Here is a 22,064-nt window from a genome sequence, read left to right on the forward strand (position 1 = left end):
CTATTTGCTACAGAAAAGGTAATTGCCAAGATCCTCCTCAACTGCTTCCTCCCAGAAGCTAGAGGTGCTGCCCAAATTGCACTGCTCATCTAAGGACTTGGCAAACATGATTTTCATCACTTGACAACCCCTAGAGATGCAGAGAGCAGCACCAGTCAGTATAGAGAGCCTTTCTTGAAAGGAACATTTAGCATCATTCTCAAACATGCTGTCACTGAAGTAACCACCTTGGGTTTGCTTCATGAGGATATACAAGTTGTGAACATAACAAACCCAATCTTACTTCAGACTGGTGGCAAGCAAGGCTGCATCATCACCTCAACAAATCCTTTGTCCAATGCAATTTTTTATTTAGTTAAGATAGAAACCAACTAAACAGTTATCCTATTCCACTGCATATTTATGAGGTCAGAAGCTCAATGATTTCATACACATAGCATCACAGTATGACTCTTTAGATTTGATACTAAACAGTCTATATAACAACTGAAATGGTCTTCCACCCACACAAAAAAAAAATATTATGCAGTAAAACAGAAACTCTACTGTTGCAGATGTTGTACAAACTCACAAGATTCCCCAGAATCAGTATCTGATTTCAATAAAAACTCTTCTAAAATGCACATAGCTACCCTCTTGTTCCAGGCCTACTACAAATTATTCTATTCAAATGCTAAACATGTCTCATAGCTGTTTAAGTAACTATGTTGAAATTATCACTGTTTCTATGAAATTGTAAAATGGAGTTATTATCTACAGAGATTCGCAATGTAGCATCAGTTAAAAATAGAGCTGTGGTCTTACTCGTTTTCTGTAGCAAAATGTGGTTTAGAGTGATGGTTAAACGCACTAAAATAACTTTAGTCTGCACAAAGTCGTGCATTTGCTTTCACCAAATTGTTTTTGCAACATTCACCTTCTTAGTTGTATCAGCTATGATTGGTTTGTGCCCTTATCAGCAATCTGAGGGTGCTATATTGTCACGCCACAATTTAACAAGCTGAAGAACAGAGTTGTGGTTTCAACATCATAAATTGCCAAAATGATGTGAGAGTCATTTGAGAATCTGCTATTTACAGGGTCATGCCATAAGAAATAAAAGGAGTAGGCCATCCAGCCTCTCATACCTGCTTTATCAATCAAATTTATCTAATCTTTCATCTCAGAATTGTTTTCCTGCACCAAGCCCATATCCCATGACTCCTTTTGAAGAAATTTATATCTGAATAGCAGACTCCTTATTTTGAGACTATATTTACTGATTTTCAACATCCCAAGCAGGGAAATATTAACACTGTAAGAATTTTCTGAACTCCAGATAATTTAAGCCCACTTCTTATCCTCATCAGACAAACTCTGCTATTTCATGAATTGACCAGATGAACCTTTGCAAGTGTATCCTTCCTTTGGGAGGCAGACCATACCTGTACACAGTATTCCTTGCTCTGGTTATATAGAGCCCTGGTGCAACCCTATGTAACTGGAACAAGATATATCCTCTTGCCATAAAGACCAACATACACACGTGGCCACTTGATTAGGTATCTCCTGTACCTAATAAAAAGGCCACTGGGTGTACAGTTCATAGCCTTCTGCTGCTATAGCCCATACACTTCAAAGATTGACCTGTTGTGTGTTCAGAGATGCTCCTTACACAGCACTGCTGTAAAGTGTAGTTTTTTTGAGTTCCTGTCACCTTCCTGTCAGCTTGAACCAGTCTGGCCATTCTCCTCTGACCTCTCCCATTAACAAGGCATTTTCACCCACAGAGCTGCCACTCACTGGAATTTTCTGTTTTTGCTCCATTCTCTGTAAACTCTAGAGACTGTTGTGCTTGAAAATCCCAGAAGGTCAGCAGTTTCTGAGATACTCAAACCACACTCTGGCACCAACAATCTTTCCAAGATCAAAGTCACTTAGATCACATTTTTTCCTCCATTTTGATGTTTTATCTAAACAACAACTGAACCTCTTGACCATGTCTGCATGCTTTTATGCATTGTACTGCTGCCACATGATTGGCTGATTAGATATTTGCATTAACAAGCAAGTATAGAGGTGTTTCTAATAAAGTGGCCACTGAGTGTATGCTACATAAAGGAATTTGTATAGAAGAATCACATCACATTGAAATAATGTTGTTTTTAAACTTATTTCTCTGCATTTTTATCTTCCATCTCTCTTCCTCTCCACCCTCCAGCACTGCTCCTTTCTACCTTCACCACTATTGTAACTGATGTGTTAGTATTATGAAAATATTCAGCTAGCCTGAGAGGCACAAAGTGGGGTAACTTGCCAGGAAGTAATGCCTGTCTGTCCTGACAAAGGGTCTCGGCCTGAAACGTCGACAGTGCTTCTCCCTATAGATGCTGCCTAGCCTGCTGTGTTCTACCAGCACTTTGTGTGCGTTGTTGTAGGAAGTAATGCACTTGTTTTACTCTATTCATGAGCAACATATGTAATTTGAAAACCAGCCATGCCAACACTTTTTCCAATTGATTTTTCACTTGATTGCTAGAAGTGTTTCACTACTTACATGGCAGTAGCAGACTTTACCTGACTTCAGCAACTGTGGTTACTTTTTATATCAGTGAAAAATAATTCCCAAGTCACACAATAAGTAATGTTCTGATACATTGAAATACCTTGCAGGGAGATGTGAATGTTTAGGCCCAAGCAAAGGAAGCATCTTAATACAGTAGTATCTATATAGCTTTACCATTGTAAATATTTTCTGGACTTTACTATATATTTGTTTCTTAATAGTACAGAAATTCTACATGCTGGATTTGCAAAATGGCCCCGAATACCCTTGACGTTGAAGACAATTTGCTATGCTTTTGACTTCATGACACTATTGCATGTAGTGTCAGTGCCACAGTGGAGGTGATTAGCTAATTCCCATCAATCAAGCTGGGTGTTCATGCTGCTATAAATGACTAGGATCAACTTAATGCACGTAATTAACATGGAACTATCTTTTTCTGGAGAAGTTTAAAGGAGTTGCTGTATTTGATTCCTCTGTTCAATGTAAAATGTTTTCTGAGTAAACTGCCTCTGCCCATTGTATAAAATACATTTGTGATGAGTCACATTCCACCCCTCCTCCAACCCGTTGGTTGATGCAGTGTTGTCAATAAATACTTGAATTTTAAAGAACACATATATTAAAAAAGTGATCAAAAAGTGATCATTAGGTTGGATCCTAATTTAGTAGGGGTCTCCAAAGGGGAAGTGGGCAATTACCACAATGGAGACAAAATTATGGAGATATGGGGAAAGAGGTGAAATGGGATTAACTATTTTTTGCTTTTATGAGTCATTACAAGTCATGGATTAATCAGTTCCTTTTGAACCGTACTGTTCTGCTGCTGAGGAAGACTGCAGAAATTCTGACTCCTTTATTAACTACTTGGTAACTATTTTTCACTTCCGGCATCTAAAGTTCAGAACGTAAATGAGCATTGATCTTTTTACAAAGGGCCTTTATGTACCATATGCACAATATACAGACTGAAGGTGTACAATTTTATCTCATCTAACTGTTGGCACAGAATGTGGGAAGAGGATGTCTATAATTCATTAGAGTGATAATTTTCTAAAATGTAATGTAGCATAGAAAACCTACAGCACAATACAGGCCCTTTAGCCCACAAAGTTGTGCCGAACATGTCCCCACCTTAGAAATTACTGGACTTACCCATAGCCCTCTATTTTTCTAAGCTCCATATACCCATCCAAAAGTCTCTTGAAATATCCTATCGTATCTGCTTCCACCACCATTGCCGGCAGCCCTCTATCATTATCATTACCGAGATCTCTATCATTATCAACAGCCTCTGTACACCCTGGTTCCTGTACCCTACCATAACTTCCCTGTCTCATTGGAACGTACCTATGCAGAACTCCACACAAATATCCCCTAAATATTTGCCACATTTCTTCCGTACTTTTCCCTGAAAACATCTGTTCCCACTTTATGCTTCCAAGTTCCTGCCTGATAGCCTCATATTTCCCCTTACTCCAATTAAACATTTTCCTCACTTGTCTGTTCCTATCCCCCTCCAATGCTATGGTAAAGGAGATAGAATTGTGATCACTATCTCCAAAGTGCTCTCCCAAAGAGAGACCTGGCACCTGACCAGGTTCATTTCCCAATACCAGATCAAGTACAGCCTCTCCTCTTGTAGGCTTATCTACACACTGTGTCAAGAAACCTTCCTGAGTTTATAGTGAATGGTGCGAAAGGAAAAGCATCCAGTGAGCAGCAGGTCTGTGGGCAGATTATAATGGCTAGACTTGATCATGCTGACAGAAAAGTGACAGTACAGTCAGCCCTCCTTATCTGCGGATTCAACCAACCACAGATCGGGAAAACCCGGAAGTTCTCTCTCCAGCACTCATTGTTTGAGCATGTACAGACTATTTTTTCTTGTCATTATTCCCTAAACAATACAGTATAACAACTAGGTTATTATAAGTATTAGGTTATTATAAGTAAACTAGAAATGACTTAAAAGTACAGGGAGTCCCCGGGTTATGAATGAGTTCCATTCCTGAGTCCGTCTTTAAGTCGGATTTGAGGTCGGGACAGGTACATCTGGTATTATTTAGCGTCAGTTAGTCAAATGTTTTTCTTAGTATATAGTACATATTTTACCTTTCTATGCATATAAAACACTTAAGAAACATACGTATTTCAATAATTAAACCACTGCGTTGCTTAATAATAATTGTAGCGTTCATTGGGGCAGGGCCTTTCAAATGCTCCATTAAAATTGTTCCGATCGTTGACCGACTGTAGCCTAACGCTTTTCCAATGACCAACGGCATTTCACCTCTCTCTGATCGCTTTATTACTTCCACCTTATTTTCAATTGTGATCGTGATTAATTTCGTGAACAGAAACACCACGGATTAAGCTATGCTGGGTCCTAATGTCCACCGTGGTGAACATGTTAAATAAAGTCCGGGGTTCCGCTGGGTCCTAAAGACCGCCGCACTGATTCAGGTTAAATAAGCAAGTTGAGCATCCGCAATTTTTAGTATCCGTGGGGGGGTATCAAAACCAATCCCCCGCGGATAAGGAGGGCTGACTGTACCTCAAATAAGCACGTGCTACTACAATGGTATGCAGCAGTGCATCTCTAAACACACAAGTCAAGCCTTATAGGCTTGATAGGCTAGTAGAGTACCACAAACATACACTCTGTGACCACTTTATTAGGTACAGGAGATACCTAACAAAGTGGCCATTGAGTGCAAGTTGTATAGAGTGGCAAGAGATAGTGAAATAGGCTACTCCATAATAGCTGAGAATTGTGATTGTGGCGAGAGGCACAGCATACAACCTTTCTGGTCTGTCTGCTACCCAAGGATGGCTCATACACCGCTTGGGATTGGTTGATGCCAACTTAAGCATTGAATTGTATCCATGGATGGACATGAAGTAGAATGGCAGATCACCTGAAATTGATGTAATCATCATAGAACTGATCAATGGGAGAAATACAATAGAAGTTCAAGTGCTTGTGGATCTAATAAATTCAGTGGTGGAATTTGAAGAGAATAAAATAGGATTAGTGGAAATGGAAGCTGGATGGTTGGCACAGGCTCTGTTGACTGCATGACTCTTTGCTCTGCATTATCTAAATCTGAATAAGCAAGGACTATGTGATAGTGCAGCAAAATCCATATGGTCTGCCAAGTTTGTTACTGTTGCCAAATGACACCATGATTTAGAAGACTATTTTAGAAAGTTTTCTAAATGTATTAAAACAAAAGGAAGCTTTGTGTTTTTCTGGCCAAATTGTGGGACATGACAATTTCTTAATGAGAATCCTGGCATCCGTATCAGAAAAGTAGCAATTTGTTCAAATTAAATCTTAAGACAAGAAAAGTCTTGGCAAAGAGATTGTCCATGGATTTGATGGTTTAGTCATTCCATGTCGACTACTTTCTATCAGTGGCATGGGATTCATCTTCAGCCTTGACAAAATGGAGGGAGGAGTTGTTGTTTTATCTGGTGATCAACATGGAATCTTGGCATCAAGATGAAGGACAATAAGTGAAAGTAGAAACTCCCTTAGGAGCATTACAAGATTCAAGATTGTATAATATCATTTCCAGGGACATAAGTGTAAAAGGTGAATGAAATAACTGTTACTCTGCATCCAATGCACCTAAAAAAATCACAATAAAATACAGAACACCGCAATAAAGTTACACAATAAACATAAATACATAAGTTCGCTTATATACATAGATAGATTGTATGTCCATAAAGTGATGCTAGACTCACAACATCAGGAAGAGTTTAAGGTATTGCTGAGTTTTGAATGTGGACCTGTTTCTGACTAATTCAATTAACTAAGGATTTGAAAAAAACATGAGATATTGTGGGTGCAAAACCTTTTAGAGATGGGGCACTCTTACTATCTTTTAAGATAGTAAGCAATGTGAGAAAGGTTTGGGGCTAAAAGCTGTGGGAGGAAGGATAACCATTTAACAGCGTTTCTGCTACAGAGCATATGCTGGTATTTGAGGATATAGCAAGGGGTGTAAATGGGAAGTGTACAATGATACAACATTGGGGAGCGATCATTTTTCCATTATCTGTACAATGGGAATAGATATGTATCAGAGGAAAGTTTCTCATATCCCCAGATGCAATTTTAAAAAAGCAAGTTGGGATGTATTTGATGATTTATGTGAAGGTAGATTTCCCGACCATTTGTTTTGGAGGATATTGAATTGAGTAATACCTTGTTCTCTGTACTCTACTCAATAGCTAAGGAATCAATTCCCAGATCATTAGGAGATAATCAAAGAAGAGCTGTTCCCTGATGGATGGATGAGTGTAAAAGAGCTGTGAAGGAGCAGAATAAAGCTTAGGCAAGTTAGGCAGTGTTAGTCCTATTCATCTTTCATACAATATAGAAGAGTTAAGGCTATAGTTAGAACAGTATGAGAAGGGCAAAGAAAATGTATTGGAGAATGTACTGTGATTGCATTGGGAAAGAGATCCAGGTAGGGGAAGTTTGGGATATGATACAGAAAATAAGGGGAGTTAGAAAACTTGATACATTACTGGTTTTGTATGGTGTGGAGAAGGTTGCAGTTACTGACTCTGAAAAAGCAGAACTATTAGCAAAAACATATATCAGTGTACTAATTTAGCCAATTTAAGTAAAGAAGAGGTCTTACAGAGAAACATTTTTGGCAAGCAATCCTGAGATTGCTGAGAAAAAAGAATGTTCCAGTTCCTGCTCAAATGTTGAATTTACATTGTCTGAACTTAAAAGGGCTTTTAATAGTCCTGGTCAGACATCAGATGAGAAAGATAATATATTTACATAGCTATCAGATTCAAAACTTATGTTGGTTTTGAAATTTTTTAATACAATATGGGTTGAAAGGCGACTTCCTGCTTCCTGGAAATTAGTGATTGTTATCCATATGTTGAAACCTGGTAAGAATCAATCAGATCCTTCCAGTTATAGACCTAACTTCACATATATGTAAGATAATGGAACCAATAGTTAAGAAATATTTTGTGGATAGTGGAAAATTTGCTACACCAATCTGGATTTTGTAAAGGGAGAATGACCATGGACTTGGAGTTAAGTCTGAAATCTGATATTCATAAGGCCCAAGTTAATAAAGAATCAGTGGTAACAGTTTTCTTTATGTCAAGAAAACTTACTGTATGTTATGGACAGAAGGATTGTTGCTTAAACTGGAAAAGATGGGAATAGGTGGTAGAATGTTCAAACGGACTCAAGATATTTAATATGATAGGAAGATACAAATTAGGGTGGGAACAACATTCTTAGTACGAGATGAAGAATGGGACTCCACAGGGGAGTTTGTGTAACTCCCTCTTTTTTAATGTTATGATTAATGATATTTTCTTAAATGTTGGCTCAGATATTTCCAAATTGTCATATACTGATGATGGTGTAGCGTGGAAGAGAGGCAGGGACATAAATTATATGATTAGAAAATGCAGGCAGCTAATAATGAAGTGTTATGAATAACGGTTATTTCTTCAGCAGTTTGAATGGAGCACGACTGCACAAGTGCATGGACGTCAACAAGTGAGAACAGCGAGAAGAGTTTAAAAAGAAGACAGACTTATACAGCAGGCGTCGGAGTAGAGGGAGACACAGTAGGTAGGCTTTGGCTCAACAGGGCTTCGGCGATAATGGGTCGAGGCCAGGTAGGTTATCTGTGTAGTATACAGTCAGAAGGTATGTGTGTGAGGCCGGTGTTTTCTGCTCAGTGCCAGATGTGGGAGGTCCGGGAGACTCCCAGCCTCCCGGATGGCTACATCTGCGCCAGGTGTGTCGAGCTACAGCTCCTTAGGGACCATGTTAGGGAACTGGAGATGCAGCTCATGACCTTCATCGGGTCAGGGAGAGTGAGGAGGTAACAGAGAGGAGCTATAGGCAGTTAGTCAATCCGGGGCCTAGGGAGACAGATAGTGGGTAACAGTCAGGAGAGGGAAGGGCATGAGGCAGATGCTAGAGAGTACCCCTGTGGCTGTCTCCCTCAACAATAAGTACTCCAGTTTGAGTACTGTTGGGGGGGATGGCCTACCTGGGGGAAGCAACAGCAGCCGCACCTCCAGCACAGAGTCTGGCCCTGTGGCTCAGAAGGGTAGGGAAGGGAAGAGGAAGGCAGTAATGACAGGGGACTCGAACTAGGGGGTCAGACAGGCGATTCTGTGGATGCAGGAAAGAAACTCGGATGGTAGTTTGCCTCCCAGGTGCCAGGGTCCGGGATGTTTCTGATCGCATCCACGATATCTTGAAGTGGGAAGGTGAACAGCCAGAGGCCATGATACATATTGGTACCAATGAAAATAGGTACGAAAAGGGAGGAGGTCTTGAAAACAGACTACAGGGAGTTAGGAAGGAAGTTGAGAAACAAGACCTCAAAGGTAGTAATCTCAGGATTACTGCCTGTGCCACGTGACAATGAGTATAGGAATAGAATGAGGTGGAGGATAAATGCGTGGCTGAGGGATTGGAGCAGGGAGCAGGGATTCAGACTTCTGGATCATTGGGACTTCTTCTGGGGAAGGTGTGACCTGTACAAAAAGAATGGGTTGCACTTGAATCTCAGGGGGACCAATATCCTGGCGGGGAGGTTTGCTAAGGCTATTGGGAAGAGTTTAAACTAGAACTGCTGCGGAGTGGGAACCGAACTAAGAGACTGGGGAAGAGGAGGTTGGCTCACAAATAGAGAAAACTTGGAGACAGTGCGTGAGGGAGGATAGGCAGGTGATAGAGAAGGGACGTGATCAGACCAGTTTGAGATGTGTCTATTTTAATGCGAGGAGTATTATGAACAAAGCGGATGAGCTTAGAGCGTGGATCAGCACTTGGAGCTATGATATTGTGGCCATTACAGAGACTTAGATGGTGCAGAGGCAGGGATGGTTACTTCAAGTGCCAGGCTTTAGCTGTTTCAGAAAGGACAGGGAGGGAGGCCACAGAGATGGGGTGTGGCACTGTTGATCAGGGATAGTGTCACGGCTGCAGAAAAGGAGGAAGACATGGAGGGATTGTCTACGGAGTCTCTGTGGGTGGAAGTTAGGAATAGGAAGGCGTCAATAACTCTACTGGGTGTTTTTTATCGACCATCCAACAGTAACAGGGACATCGAGGAGCAGATAGGGAGACAGATTCTGCAAAGGTGTAATAATAACAGGGTTGTTGTGATGGGAGATTTTAATTTCCCAAATATCAATTGGCATCTATCTCCCTAGATCATGGATTTAGATGGGGTAGAGTTTGTTAGGTGTGTTCAGGAAGGTTTTCTGACACAGTATGTAGATAAGCCTACAAGAGGAGAGGCTGTACTTGATCTGGTATTGGGAAATGAACCTGGTCAGGTGCCAGGTCTCTCTTTGGGAGAGCACTTTGGAGATAGTGATCACAATTCTATCTCCTTTACCATAGCATTGGAGAGGGATAGGAACAGACAAGTGAGGAAAACGTTTAATTGGAGTAAGGGGAAATATGAGGCTATCAGGCAGGAACTTGGAAACATAAATTGGAAACAAATGTTCTCAGGGAAAAGTACAGAAGAAATGTGGCAATGTTCAGGGGATATTTGCTTGGGGTTCTCAGTAGGTACGTTCCAATGAGACAGGGACATTATGGTAGGGTACAGGAACCATGGTGTACAAAGGCTGTAATAAATCTAGTCAAGAAGAAAAGAAAAGCTCACAAAAGGTTCAAAAAGCTAGGTATTAATAGAGATCTAGAAGATTATAAGGCTAGCAGGAAGGAGCTTAAGAATGAAATTAGGAGAGTCAGACTGGGCCATGAGAAGGAATTGGTGGACAGGATTAAGGAAAACCCCAAGGCATTCTACAAGTATGTGAAAAGCTAGAGGATAAGACCTGAGAGAATAGGACCTATCAAGTGTGACAGTGGAAAAGTGTGTATGGAACCAGAGGAGATAGCAGAGGTATTTAAAGAATACTTTGCTTCAGTATTCACTACAGAAAAGGATCTTGGCGATTGTAGGGATGACTTGCAGTGGACTGAAAAGCTTGAGCTTGTAGATATTAAGGAAGAGGATGTGGTGGAGCTTTTGGAAAGCATCAAGTTGGGTAAGTCACCAGGACGGGATGAGATGCATCCCAGGCTACTGTGAGAAGCGAGGGAGGAGATTGCTGAGCCTCTGGCGATGATCTTTACATCATCAATGGAGACAGGAAAGGTTCTGGAGGAGTAGAGGGTTGCGGATGTTGTTCCTTTATTCCAGAAAGGGAGTGGAGACCCAGGAAACTATAGACCAGTGAGTCTTACCTCAGTGGTTGGTAAGCTGATGGAGAAGATCCTGAAAGGCAGGATTTATGAACATTTGGAAAGGTATAATATGATTAGGAGTAGTCAGCATGGCTTTGTAAAGGGCAGGTCATGCCTTACGAGCCAGATTGAATTTTTTGAGGATGTGACTAAACACATTGATGAAGGAAGAGCAGTAGATGTAGTGTATATGGATTTCAGCAAGGCATTTGATAAGGTACCCCATACAAGGCTTATTGAGAAAGTAAGGAGACATGGGATCCAAGGGGTCATTGCTTTGTGGATTCAGAACTGACTTGCCCACAGAAGGCAAAGAGTGGTTGCGGACAGGTCATATCCTGCATGGAAGTCAATCACCAGTGGGGTGACTCAGGGATCTGTTTTGGGACCCTTACTCTTCCTGATGTTTATAAATGACCTGGATGAGGAAGTGGAGGGATGGGTTAGTAAACTTGCTGATGACACAAAGGTTGGGGGTGTTGTGGATAGTGTGGAGGGCTGTCAGAGGTTACAGTGGGACATTGATAGGATGCAAAACTGGGCTGAGAAGTGGCAGATGGAGTTCAACCTAGATAAGTGTGAAATGGTTCATTTTGGTAGGTCAAATATGATGGCAGAATATGGTATTAATAGTAAGACTCTTGGCAGTGTGGAGGATCAGAGGGATCTTGGGGTCCGAATCCATAGGACGCTCAAAGCAGCTGCACAGGTTGACTCTGTGGTTAAGAAGGCATATGGCCTTCATCAATCGTGGGATTTAAGAGCCAAGAGAGAATGTTGCAGCTAAATAAGACCCTGGTCAGACCCCACTTGGAGTACTGTGCTCAGTTCTGGTCGCCTCACTACAGGAAGGATATGGAAGCCATAGAAAGGATGCAGAAGAGATATACAAGGATGTTGCCGGGAATGGGGACCATGCCTTATGAGAATAGGTTGAGTGAACTCGGCCTTTTCTCCTTGGAGTGAAGGAGGATGAGAGGTGACCTAATAGAGGTGTAGAAGATGATGGCAGGCATTGATCGTGTGGATAGTCAGAGGCTTTTTCCCAGGGTTGAAATGGTTGCCACAAGAGGACACAGGTTTAAGGTGCTGGGGAGTAGGTACAGAGGAGATGTCAGGGGTAAGTTTTTTTACTCAGAGAGTGGTGAGTGCGTGGAATGGGCTGCCGGCAATGGTGGTGGAGGCGGATATGATAGGGTCTTTTAAGAGGCTTTTAGATAGGTCCATGGAGCTTAGAAAAATAGAGGGCTATAGGTAAGCCTAGTAATTTCTAAGGTAGGGACATGTTCAGCACAACTTTGTGGGCCGAAGGGCCTGTATTGTGCTGTAGGTTTTCTATGTTGCTATAACTCCCTGGCAACTGTCCAAAATTGAACCAAATATACCTTTGCAAGTTTAGTATCATATCTGACCCCATGATGAGATTCAGTCAACTCTAAGGATTCCTTTTTCCATCTCAGCAATATGATTCAAATGCAGATTTGTTTGAGGAAACCTCATTTCTGCTTTATCACACCAAACTTGACAATTCCACTGCATTCTCAGCAGGACTCCAATGTTCCATAAACTTTAATCCAACTAAAATACTCCAAGCAGTTTCCCAAACCGCAAAGTATTATTCACCCATACCCCTGTGCTTTTGTCTGCAAGTCCTCTGCAGGTTATGGCAGGGCTCCATCCCTATGAACTGTTTGTAACTCAAACAGTTCACAAATCGGAAACACGGCTGTAAACCAAGTTCCACATGACAGATCTTGCCTACAGCAGCTGGCAAATCCATTCTACCAGCTCCCCCAATGCTTGTTTGCATGTATAAGCTGTCCCAGAAGTCAGATGTTCATAAGCTGGGCAGGACCTGTACACAAGTTACTAGTTGAGCAACGCCTCAGCTTTCAAATTCTCACCATCTTCACACTCTATCCCTCCTTATTTCTATGATCTACCACAGTCCTACAACAATAGTTGTGCTCCTGCAGTATTCTGCAGGACTCCTGCAGACTCTCTAGCTGATTCTTAACCACTAATGGCAACTCTAATTAATATATGTGAGGAAATTATAATGGCTCAACACACCATAAACAAAGTAGGTGTCAGATTACTTAAACTAAGCATAACAGGCTTGAAAATGTAGGTGAAAGAGCACATCAACCCTTTTGGAAGTAAAGGGATCCTCTTTGAATGGAGATCAAAATATACAAGAGGGGGAGATCTATATATGCTATCAGAAGAGGTTGCGAAACTTGTCTTGTTCCAATTTAGGCACTGTATCCAAGGGGAAAGATCACAAAATACAGCTCTAAGATTTTACTAATATGGGTGTGCTATGATATATATTTTAAAAAATCATGTCTGAACCTGGATGAATTTGAACCAGGATATTAAAGGAACTTAAAAAGGAAAAGCTACAAGATATAAACAAAAAAGGGCAAGTAACAATCTGACATCACAAAATTATCATTTAAAATAAAAACATTCCAACACATTAGCTTAAAACAAAAGATGTCAGATTCTGGAAACCTGAAGAACATGAAATATTGAGCGTATTCTGCAGTTCAGGCAGCTTCTGCAGAGAGAAAAACAGAGTTAATGTTTCACCAAAAATAGGAAAAGTTAGAAATCAAGCATGTTTAAGGGGTTGAAGAGAGCAAAAGAAGTGCCTTGGGTAGAGTTGAGACCAAGCATAACCGAGTGATGCAAAAATTTGTGGTACAGGCTGAGAGTTAACTGCAGCCCTGTAGGAGGTGTAAATAGGAGATAATTGAGAACAAAACTACCCCAGTAAAATGACCGTTTTGGCCTATTGCTGCACATAACTAGTTTCTTCCCCTTTTCTTTCTTCACTTCCCCAGTGACTTGCCACCTACCTCTATGACACCTCTGGTGACCAATGCTGACAGTGCATTGATTCCAACTGGCTTATTTTCACCATATACATCTAATTCCTCTACACCTTCATTTAACACCAGGATGGCTCAAAAGCCCTTTTCTTTTTCTTTGAACAAAAGCCCAACCCATGACCTCTACCACTTTGCTCAACCTGTTGAACTCATTCTCACATTGAGCAATACAGAATCAGATTTGTCATTACTGACATATTTTATGAAATTTGTTGTTTTGCAGCAGCAGTGCAAGAGATGAAAATGACTATAAATTACAATAGATAGACAGCTAGAGTTCATGGGTTCATAGACAGTTCAGAAATCCCATGTCAGGGGTAAGAAGCTATTCCTATAAAGTGTTAGGCTCCTGAACCTCCTCCCTGATGATAGTAATGTGAAGGGTGCATGTTCTGGATGGTGAGGGTCCTTAACAATGGATGCTACCTTCAATAGGATGCCACACCAGATACACCTTGTCCTAATTTTCTATTTCAGTATTCCAAATGACTGCTTCACCCAGCTACATTGACACCCAATCCCTTCTCACAGCACCCTACCATGCAACCACATGATGGTACGTATGTAAAAGGATGAACTGATATGGTCATTACAGACATAAGTTTTGCCATGATTGCCTTGTGAACAACATTTCTTTGACATTCTGACCCTCACCCCATTGACTAGAAGTGTCACACCATGGACTCTGCCCTTGCAGCAGAACAGATTCAGAAATCAAGCTCATGAGTATGCACATTCCAGCCAATTAATGTTTCATTGTGGTGATATTCAACTCCCTCCCTCTCATTCCAGTCTTTGGTGAATCTTGACCAAAAGCACAGCAACATCTACTCTGTTCTGACAAAGGGTCTCGGCCTGAAACGTCGACAGTGCTTCTCCTTATAGATGCTGCCTGGCCTGCTGTGTTCCAGCATCTGCAGATTTCCTCCTGTTTGCAACATCTACTCTCCCTGCTTACCTTCATCTTATTCTGGGAAGGAAGACTACATTGACATTGTAAAAGAGTGGTACTTATTTAGTATTAAGTTAGTGCATCCGAACCACAGTGTCAGCATTAGCTTACTGTTTGAGAGTTTTAGTTAATTGCCCTGTTGGCCTAGCATTTACTGTTTTTTGTTCTTTTTTTTTTGTTCTGCACAGTTCTTATTAAAAGTTAGCACTTCAGTGCCATCCCACATTTGGCCCATAACCGAACACTTGTGTCAGGAAGGCTACTCTGATTTTCTTTAGAATTAATTCATAGGAAGCAGCCATCACTGAAAGGACCAGTATTTACTGTCTATCCCTAACTCTCCCTTGAACTGAGAGGCTTATGTCATTTCAGCGAATTGTTCAAAGTAAAATTTCAAAGATAAATGTTGCAGGCCAGAACAAGTAAGGTGGCAGATTTCTTTCTGAGCCAAATTCATGATCTACCTTAGTGTAATTTATGTTTGTACTAAACCAGTAACATAAGCACTAAGCTACCTACCCCAGTTTTCTTGAGAATTCTTAAGCTATTCCAAAAGCACCTTCTAGTATCCTGCTCACCACAGCAAATTGCAGTTTGGGGAAAAAAACATGAAAATCCATGACTGAATAAGGCCATTATTACTTATCAATATCAGAAAGGATGGAATATAGGGGCATGCTACAGTGTGGAGTATTGCTATGCAAAATAGATAAAATTGATGAGGAAAATATGGGTAAGGGTGTCCTTTTTAAGGAACCGAAATGCATTCTCAGACCGTGTAGTTGTGCTAGATGACCTAAATTGTAATCAGATCTTCACGCAAGTCCTAAAACTAGATAAAGTGAACCCAATTAAATAAATAACACAAAAAATATTACACTTGTTCATTTACTTATTGAGAAAAATGATCCAGTATGACATGTATTTGTTGGAAAAAGTATGTGACCCTCTGGGGTAATGCCTTCTACAAAAGCTATTTGGAGTCGGGTGTTCCAATCAATGAGATGAGATTGGAGGTGTGGGTTGTAGAGGTGCCCTGCCCTATTTTTAAAAAAGGCACACAAAGTCAGGTTACTGACAGAACCTGCTCTTCTCAATAAAGATCTATTTACGTGCACCATGCCTCAATCAAAACAACTTTCAGAGGAACTTAGAAGAAGAATTGTAGAGATGCATGAAGCTGGAAAAAGCTACAAAAGCATTTCTAAAGACCTGAGTGTTCATCAGTCCACAGTAAGAGAAATTGTCTGCAAATGGAGGAAACTCAGTACTATTGCTACTCTTCCTGCAGAAATCACACCAAGAGCACAATGTGCAATTGTGAAGTGAAAAGGAACCCAAGGGTAACAGCAAAAGACCTACAGTAAACTCTAGAACTTCCGAAAGTCACTGCTCGTGTATCCACTATAAGAAAAGCACTGAACAAGAATGGTGTTCATGGAAGGACACCATGGAGGAAACCACTGCTCTCCAAAAAATAAACATTGCTTCACGCCTCAAATTTGCAAAAAAACACTTGGATGTTTCCACAATGCTTCTGGGACAATGTTCTGTGGACAGATGAGACAAAAAGTTGAACTTTTTGGCAGAAATGCACATTGCTATTTTTGGAGGAAAACACCAACACCAACACCTCATCCCAAATGTGAAGAGCATGGTGGAAGGAGCATCATGGTTTGGGGCTGCTTTGCTGCCTCAGGGCCTGGACAGCTTGCAATTGTTGAGGGAACAATGTATTCAAAATTGTATCAAGACATTTTACAAGAGAATGTTAGGGTAGCAGCCCATCACCTGAAGCTTAATAGAAGTTGAATGATGCAACAAGACAATGACCTGAAAGACAAGAGTAAATCAACAACAGAATGGCTTAAAAAGAAGAAAATTCATGTTTTGGAATGGCTGAGTTAAAGTCCTGATCTTAATCCTTTAGAAATGTTGTGGAAGGACCTGAAGCAAACAGTTCATGCAAGGAAGCCCACCAACATCCCAGAGTTGAAACAGTTTTGTAAGGAGGAATGGTCTAAAGTCCCTCCAAGCCGATGTGCAGGACTGATCAACAGTTACCGGAAATGTTCGGTTGAAGTTATTGCTGTACGGGGGAGGGGGGGCGTGGGTCACACCAGTTACTGAAAGCAAAGGTTCACAAACTTTTTCCAACAAATACATGTAATATTGGATCATTTTTCTCAATAAATAAATGAACACGTATAATGTTTTTATGTTATTTATTTAATTAGGCTCTCTATCTTGTTTTAGGACTTGTGTGAATATCTGATCACATTGTAGGTCACAGTTATGCAGAAATAGAGAAAATTCTACAGGGTTCACAAACTTTCTAGCACTACCGTACTCTTGCATATTTGTTTATGAGTCACTAAAATAAAATTCAGGCATTTCCTATTTTAATGAGAAATTTTACCCCCAAACTAATATAGGGTACAACAAATTTACTCAGACTTTTATAATCTTGGTATAAATGAAGAGTACAAATGTCATAGAGCATCATTCTTTGAAAATGGCATCCCACTCAGGTATCCTATATAATGGCAAATAAGTGGAAATATCTCACTGATGCATTAAGTGGGGCTGTTCTGGGTTGAGAACTGAAGCACATGCAGTTATTAACTAGCAGCACTTGATGCTAATGCTGTTGACCACACTCAAGTAAGAATCAGAATCAGATTCAGCATCTGCAGATTTCCCCGTGTTTGCGTTTATCATCACTGACATGTGTCACGAAATTTGTTGTCTTGTGGCAACAATACATTAAAAAGAATCACTTTAAGTTACAATATGAAATATAAAAAATAAATAAATAGTGCAAAAGAGTGAGATACTGTTCATGGACCATTCAGAAATCTGAAGAAGCTGTTCCCAAAACTTTGGGTGTGTGTCTTCAGGCTCCTGTACCTCCTCCCTGATGGTAGTAATGAGAAGAGGGCATATCCTGTATGGTGACAGTCCTTAATGATAGATGCTGCCTTCTTAAGACCTCTTAAAGATATCCTTGATGCTAGGCAGGCTAGTGCCTGTGAAGGAGCAGGCTGAGTAAACAACCCTCTGTAGTCTCTTACGATCCTGTGCATTGGAGACTGGTGTCTGTTCTCTTGACTTCCCTTTCCTGAAAACCACAATCAATTCCTTAGTGTTGCTGACATTGAGTACAAGGTTGTTGTTGCAACACCATTCACCCAGCTGATCTATCTCACTCCTGTACACCTTCTTGTCACTGAGATTCTGCAAACAGATGTGTCATTGGCAAATTTATAAATAGTATTTGAGCTGCGCCTAGCCACACAGTTGTGGGTATAGTGAGAGTAGAGAAGTGGGCTAAGTACATATCCTTGAGGTGAGTTGGGTCCTCTCATTTGCTCCAGTGCTTCCACCCCTCCCCTCCAATTACTAAATTCCTACTCTTTGCTCTTTGCTTTCATTTGGTACCTTGTGTGTGGAAAGCCCATCTCTTTACAATAAAACACATCAATGTTGTACAATGTGACTAAATTTTTAAAAATTCTTTCACCAGATATGGACTGTGCATTTCTTCATTTTCAATTAAACAGTACATTTGATTTCGAGAATGAAGAAGGAATGTGCATTTTTCCCCCATGAGGTCACTCTCCTCCCTCACAAATTACTTCAGCGTCTGCCCTGTTGACAAAGTAGATAGCTGCAGTTTAATGGAATGGTTACTGTATCTCTGAGATTGAGGCTGAACTGCAAGCTTGTATCAAAACTTGTGACATGAAAAATGTATTTTTGCGGCACAGCTTCCGTGGCACCAGCATTTAAACAGAAACTGACTTCACAGCATTGTGCTTCGTGACTGCCAAGTTCCTTCAGTGTTTCGTTTTCTGTTCAACATAGTGGAGTGCAACGCAGATTCATATCTTTTGTTTAAGTTACCCTATCAATTAAAAACCCCGAGGAATGGACTGCCCCCAGAACTTAGATAATTTTCTCAGGCAGAAATGGTGTGTTGCTTCAGGAGTATCCAGAGAGAAAACGCCTTATGAAAAAGGCATAACACAGAAATCTGTTTTGCACCCAAAAGATGATGTGTTTGCCCTTCAGTTTCCACCCACCCCATCACTAAACTCTAAATATTCTCTCATTCTTTGCTTCCATTGGCTAGCTTCCCCTGCAAGATAATAGTTGGGAACCAGAAACCTCATCTCTTTTTTTGTGAAAACAGCATTAAGGCAAGCTTGTATCAAAACTTGTGAGATTGAAATTTTTTTTTGCTTCACAGCCACTTGGGACAAGACATGGAAGACAACCACCATTTTCGAAGCACACCAAATCTCCCATAACAAAATTCAAATCAGATCTAATTTAGAAGAATGTGCAAAAAAAAACATCTGCTGCAGTTAAAATACTCCTTCAATGAAGACATGCAATGGAAGTCTGCGCTTCGGAACGCAGACTTGTGACTTCACCTTTTTGGAACTTCCACCCTACCAGTAACCAAGCCTAATCAGCAGAAATAGAATAATAAATCATCCTTCACATGTAAAGGTTTTGAGTTAAAATAAAAACAACTAAAAGAGATGTTTCCTGTAGCACACACAAAATGCTGGGGGTACCCAGCAGGCCAGGCAGCATCTATAGAAAAAAGTACAGTCGGGCCGTGATTCTCCGTTAACTGTACTCTTCCAGAGATGCTGTCCTACCTGCTGAGTTCCTCCAGCATTTTGTGTACTGACTGGATTTCCAGCATCTGCAGAGTTTCTCTTGTTTGCTTCCTGTAAGATATACGTTGTGTGTTTTCTATCAAAAGAATCTTCACTGCTGCCCACACATCTGCAGTGATGTATTGATTGTACGCTCACGCCGATATGGGACACCGCGCATCCCTCTTCCCTCAATAATGTTTCTGAGTCGGATAATGATTCCCCATAGATGGAGAAACTTTGCAACCAAACGCGCCTGCACTTTCTGCGCAGCCAAAGTTACCCCCGCCCTTGTCTTACCCAAGCTGGAAGGCTCTTGCTTGTCCTTTTTCGAGTGACGGTCTCTTCGTTCTCCAAGAGGTATAAGCCGTCCTTCAGCCTGTTCCACTTGCTCTCCCTCCGCATTTTCCAGCCCATCCACAGTATCAGCCCGAAAACTAGAAAGCTCACGCTCAACCCGAAGTAGCCGGTCAGATAAATCGGCATGAGCCAGAGGAGCGTTTTACCAAACCTCATTAACTGAGCCATCATGTCGGTGACCGCCTGCCTCGGGGCCCCCGCTTCCTCAGGGGTCCCGGTACCTGCGGCCGGCGCCCCCTCCTCGCGCATGTTAGGCTTCGGCTCCATTAAGTAATTTTTAAAAAAAATCAAAACGAAAAAGATAAAAGAAAATTCTAAAACTCTACAAAAGGTGGGGGAGGTAAGTGGACGGATTCAGTGAAGGGCACGAGCAGTCATCTCAGCGCGAGCAGCTGCCGTCCCTTCCCGCCAGCACAAGAGCCGAGCTCCGGGGACTTACGAAGCTTTCGCTTCTCAGCGAGATGTCAGTGTCGTGCTGTGCGGGCGGAGCCGTCCACAATATTGACCCTCCGCCTGTCAGCGACAAGAAATGATCCTGAGCTCTTCCCTCCCACTTATATAGTCCTTGCCCCTTTTCTGGAGGGCGTTGCTGGTATCCGCATCTTTATGATTATCATTTACTCAGATTCTCTACACTGTTTTTTGTTGTGTATCCGGACGTGATGGCTCATCTCAGATCGATTAACAGACGTGTTTTCCCCCTTTCAGCGCCCCAAACGGAAAGCAAATCGAGGAAAATATATTTAAGTGGCCGTGCAAAAGAGTCAGTTTAATGCGGACGATGACTTTTCTAATGCGGGGCTTTCTTTGTATCTATCGCAAAGTTTAGTCCCGAAGTGCGGAGCCGGAGCCTCCAGCCTCCACATTCAGACGTTTTGAAAAGCTTCCGTCATATCCGTTCGGTAGTTGGCGCAGATTTTTTTAAATAAATGTCCGTGCCATCTTGTACCTACGCCTTTGTGTTGCTGTGAAAACCGACCTGCGGGTTGTCAGGCACAGCCAGAAGAGCGAAGACATCGAGGAGCACGTCGCAAATTCTGAAAGGCCGATTCAGCTAACTCCCCTTTTTGCCACGTTCAGTTGCAAGATAGTCATTAATTATGGATTCATTGCGAAATATTACCGAGGAATTTCAGGTTTTAGAGAGTCGTCAATAACAAATAGAGTGACACACCTACCAAACGAGACATAATGGTTTGATTTACACGTGTGGGGGTTAGGGTTTCTGTGCAATAAAATGGTAAATAAGATATTTAAAATGCCTCTCTGTTTGTTTCAAATACAGAAAGTCACTGAAATGGATAAATATCCCTGAAAACAGGTTGCATGGTAAAATCAGGATTGCTTTGTGACTTATTTAATTTCATTCTTGTAAAAAGTAACATTACCTTCAACTGTTCCACTCCCTGATTCACCCAGTATTGTAACATTTCCCAGTTATCCAAGTGGTTCTCAACATCTGCTCAGTGCAGTTTCGTTACTAGTTGAAAAAGATCTGAAGAATTTCAAACAGCAGGAGTGAAGGCTATAAAAGCAGAATAAAACAAAAACAGCAAATGCAGGGTTTTTTAAGCACGTTTGTGAAAAAGAAAAACAGTTAATGTTTCAGGGTTACAACCCTTCATCTGAACTGGGAAAGAGAAAGTTGCAAGTAGGAGAGAAGGTAGGGGAGGGAGGTGTAGAACAAAGGGAGTCTCTGTTAGGATGAGTCAAAATTGCTTAATGATGGGACTTATATGAACAGGATATTAAAAAAAATAGAAAATGTAAAATGCTACAAAAATAAAAAAGTCAAACAGTATCTGTGGAAAGAGGAGTGCAGTAGTGAAAGGGGTTTCCATAAGTATGTTGCCTCACAGGTGCCAGGATCAGTGATATCTCAGATCTGGTCTACGGCATTCTAAAAGAAGAAAGCAAGCAGCCAGAAATCTTGGTACATATTGGCATCAATGAGATAGGTTGGAAAGACAAGGAGGTCCTGAAGAGAGATTTTAGAGAGTTAGGTAGAAAGCTGAGAAGCAGGACCTCCAGGGTAGTAATCTCTGGATCGTTGCCTGTGCCACGTGCCAGTGAAGGTAAGAACAGGATAATTTGAGTAAAGAATGTGTGGCTGAGGAAATGGTGCAGGGGGCAGGGTTTCAGATTTATGCATCATTGGGATCTCATCTGGGGGAGGTACGATTTGTACAAAAGGGGTAGGTTGCACCTGAACCCCAGGGGGACCAACATCCTTGCATGCATGTTTGCAAGGACTGTTGTGGAGGGTTTAAATTAATTTGGCAGGGGGATGGGCCCTGGAGTGATAGGACTGAGGATGAGGCAGTTGGTATACAAGCAGAGGCAGTGTGTAGTGAGA

At 41.3% G+C, this 22,064-nt stretch overlaps 1 protein-coding gene across 1 annotated transcript in view; it reads right to left on the minus strand.

The window, feature by feature from the left end:
- The window catches only part of esyt1a (extended synaptotagmin-like protein 1a), a 141,889-nt gene extending 120,993 nt beyond the window's left edge, over window positions 1-20,896 (minus strand). Inside the window, exon 1 of the mRNA XM_059955862.1 lies at window positions 19,649-20,896. Coding sequence (XP_059811845.1) covers window positions 19,649-19,975 — 327 coding nt within the window. The 5' untranslated portion in view covers window positions 19,976-20,896. The remainder of the gene's footprint in view (window positions 1-19,648) is intronic.
- Window positions 20,897-22,064: the final 1,168 nt, after the last annotated feature.

The sequence above is a fragment of the Hypanus sabinus genome, chromosome X1 (assembly GCF_030144855.1).
Source record: "Hypanus sabinus isolate sHypSab1 chromosome X1, sHypSab1.hap1, whole genome shotgun sequence".
Taxonomy (NCBI): domain Eukaryota; kingdom Metazoa; phylum Chordata; class Chondrichthyes; order Myliobatiformes; family Dasyatidae; genus Hypanus; species Hypanus sabinus.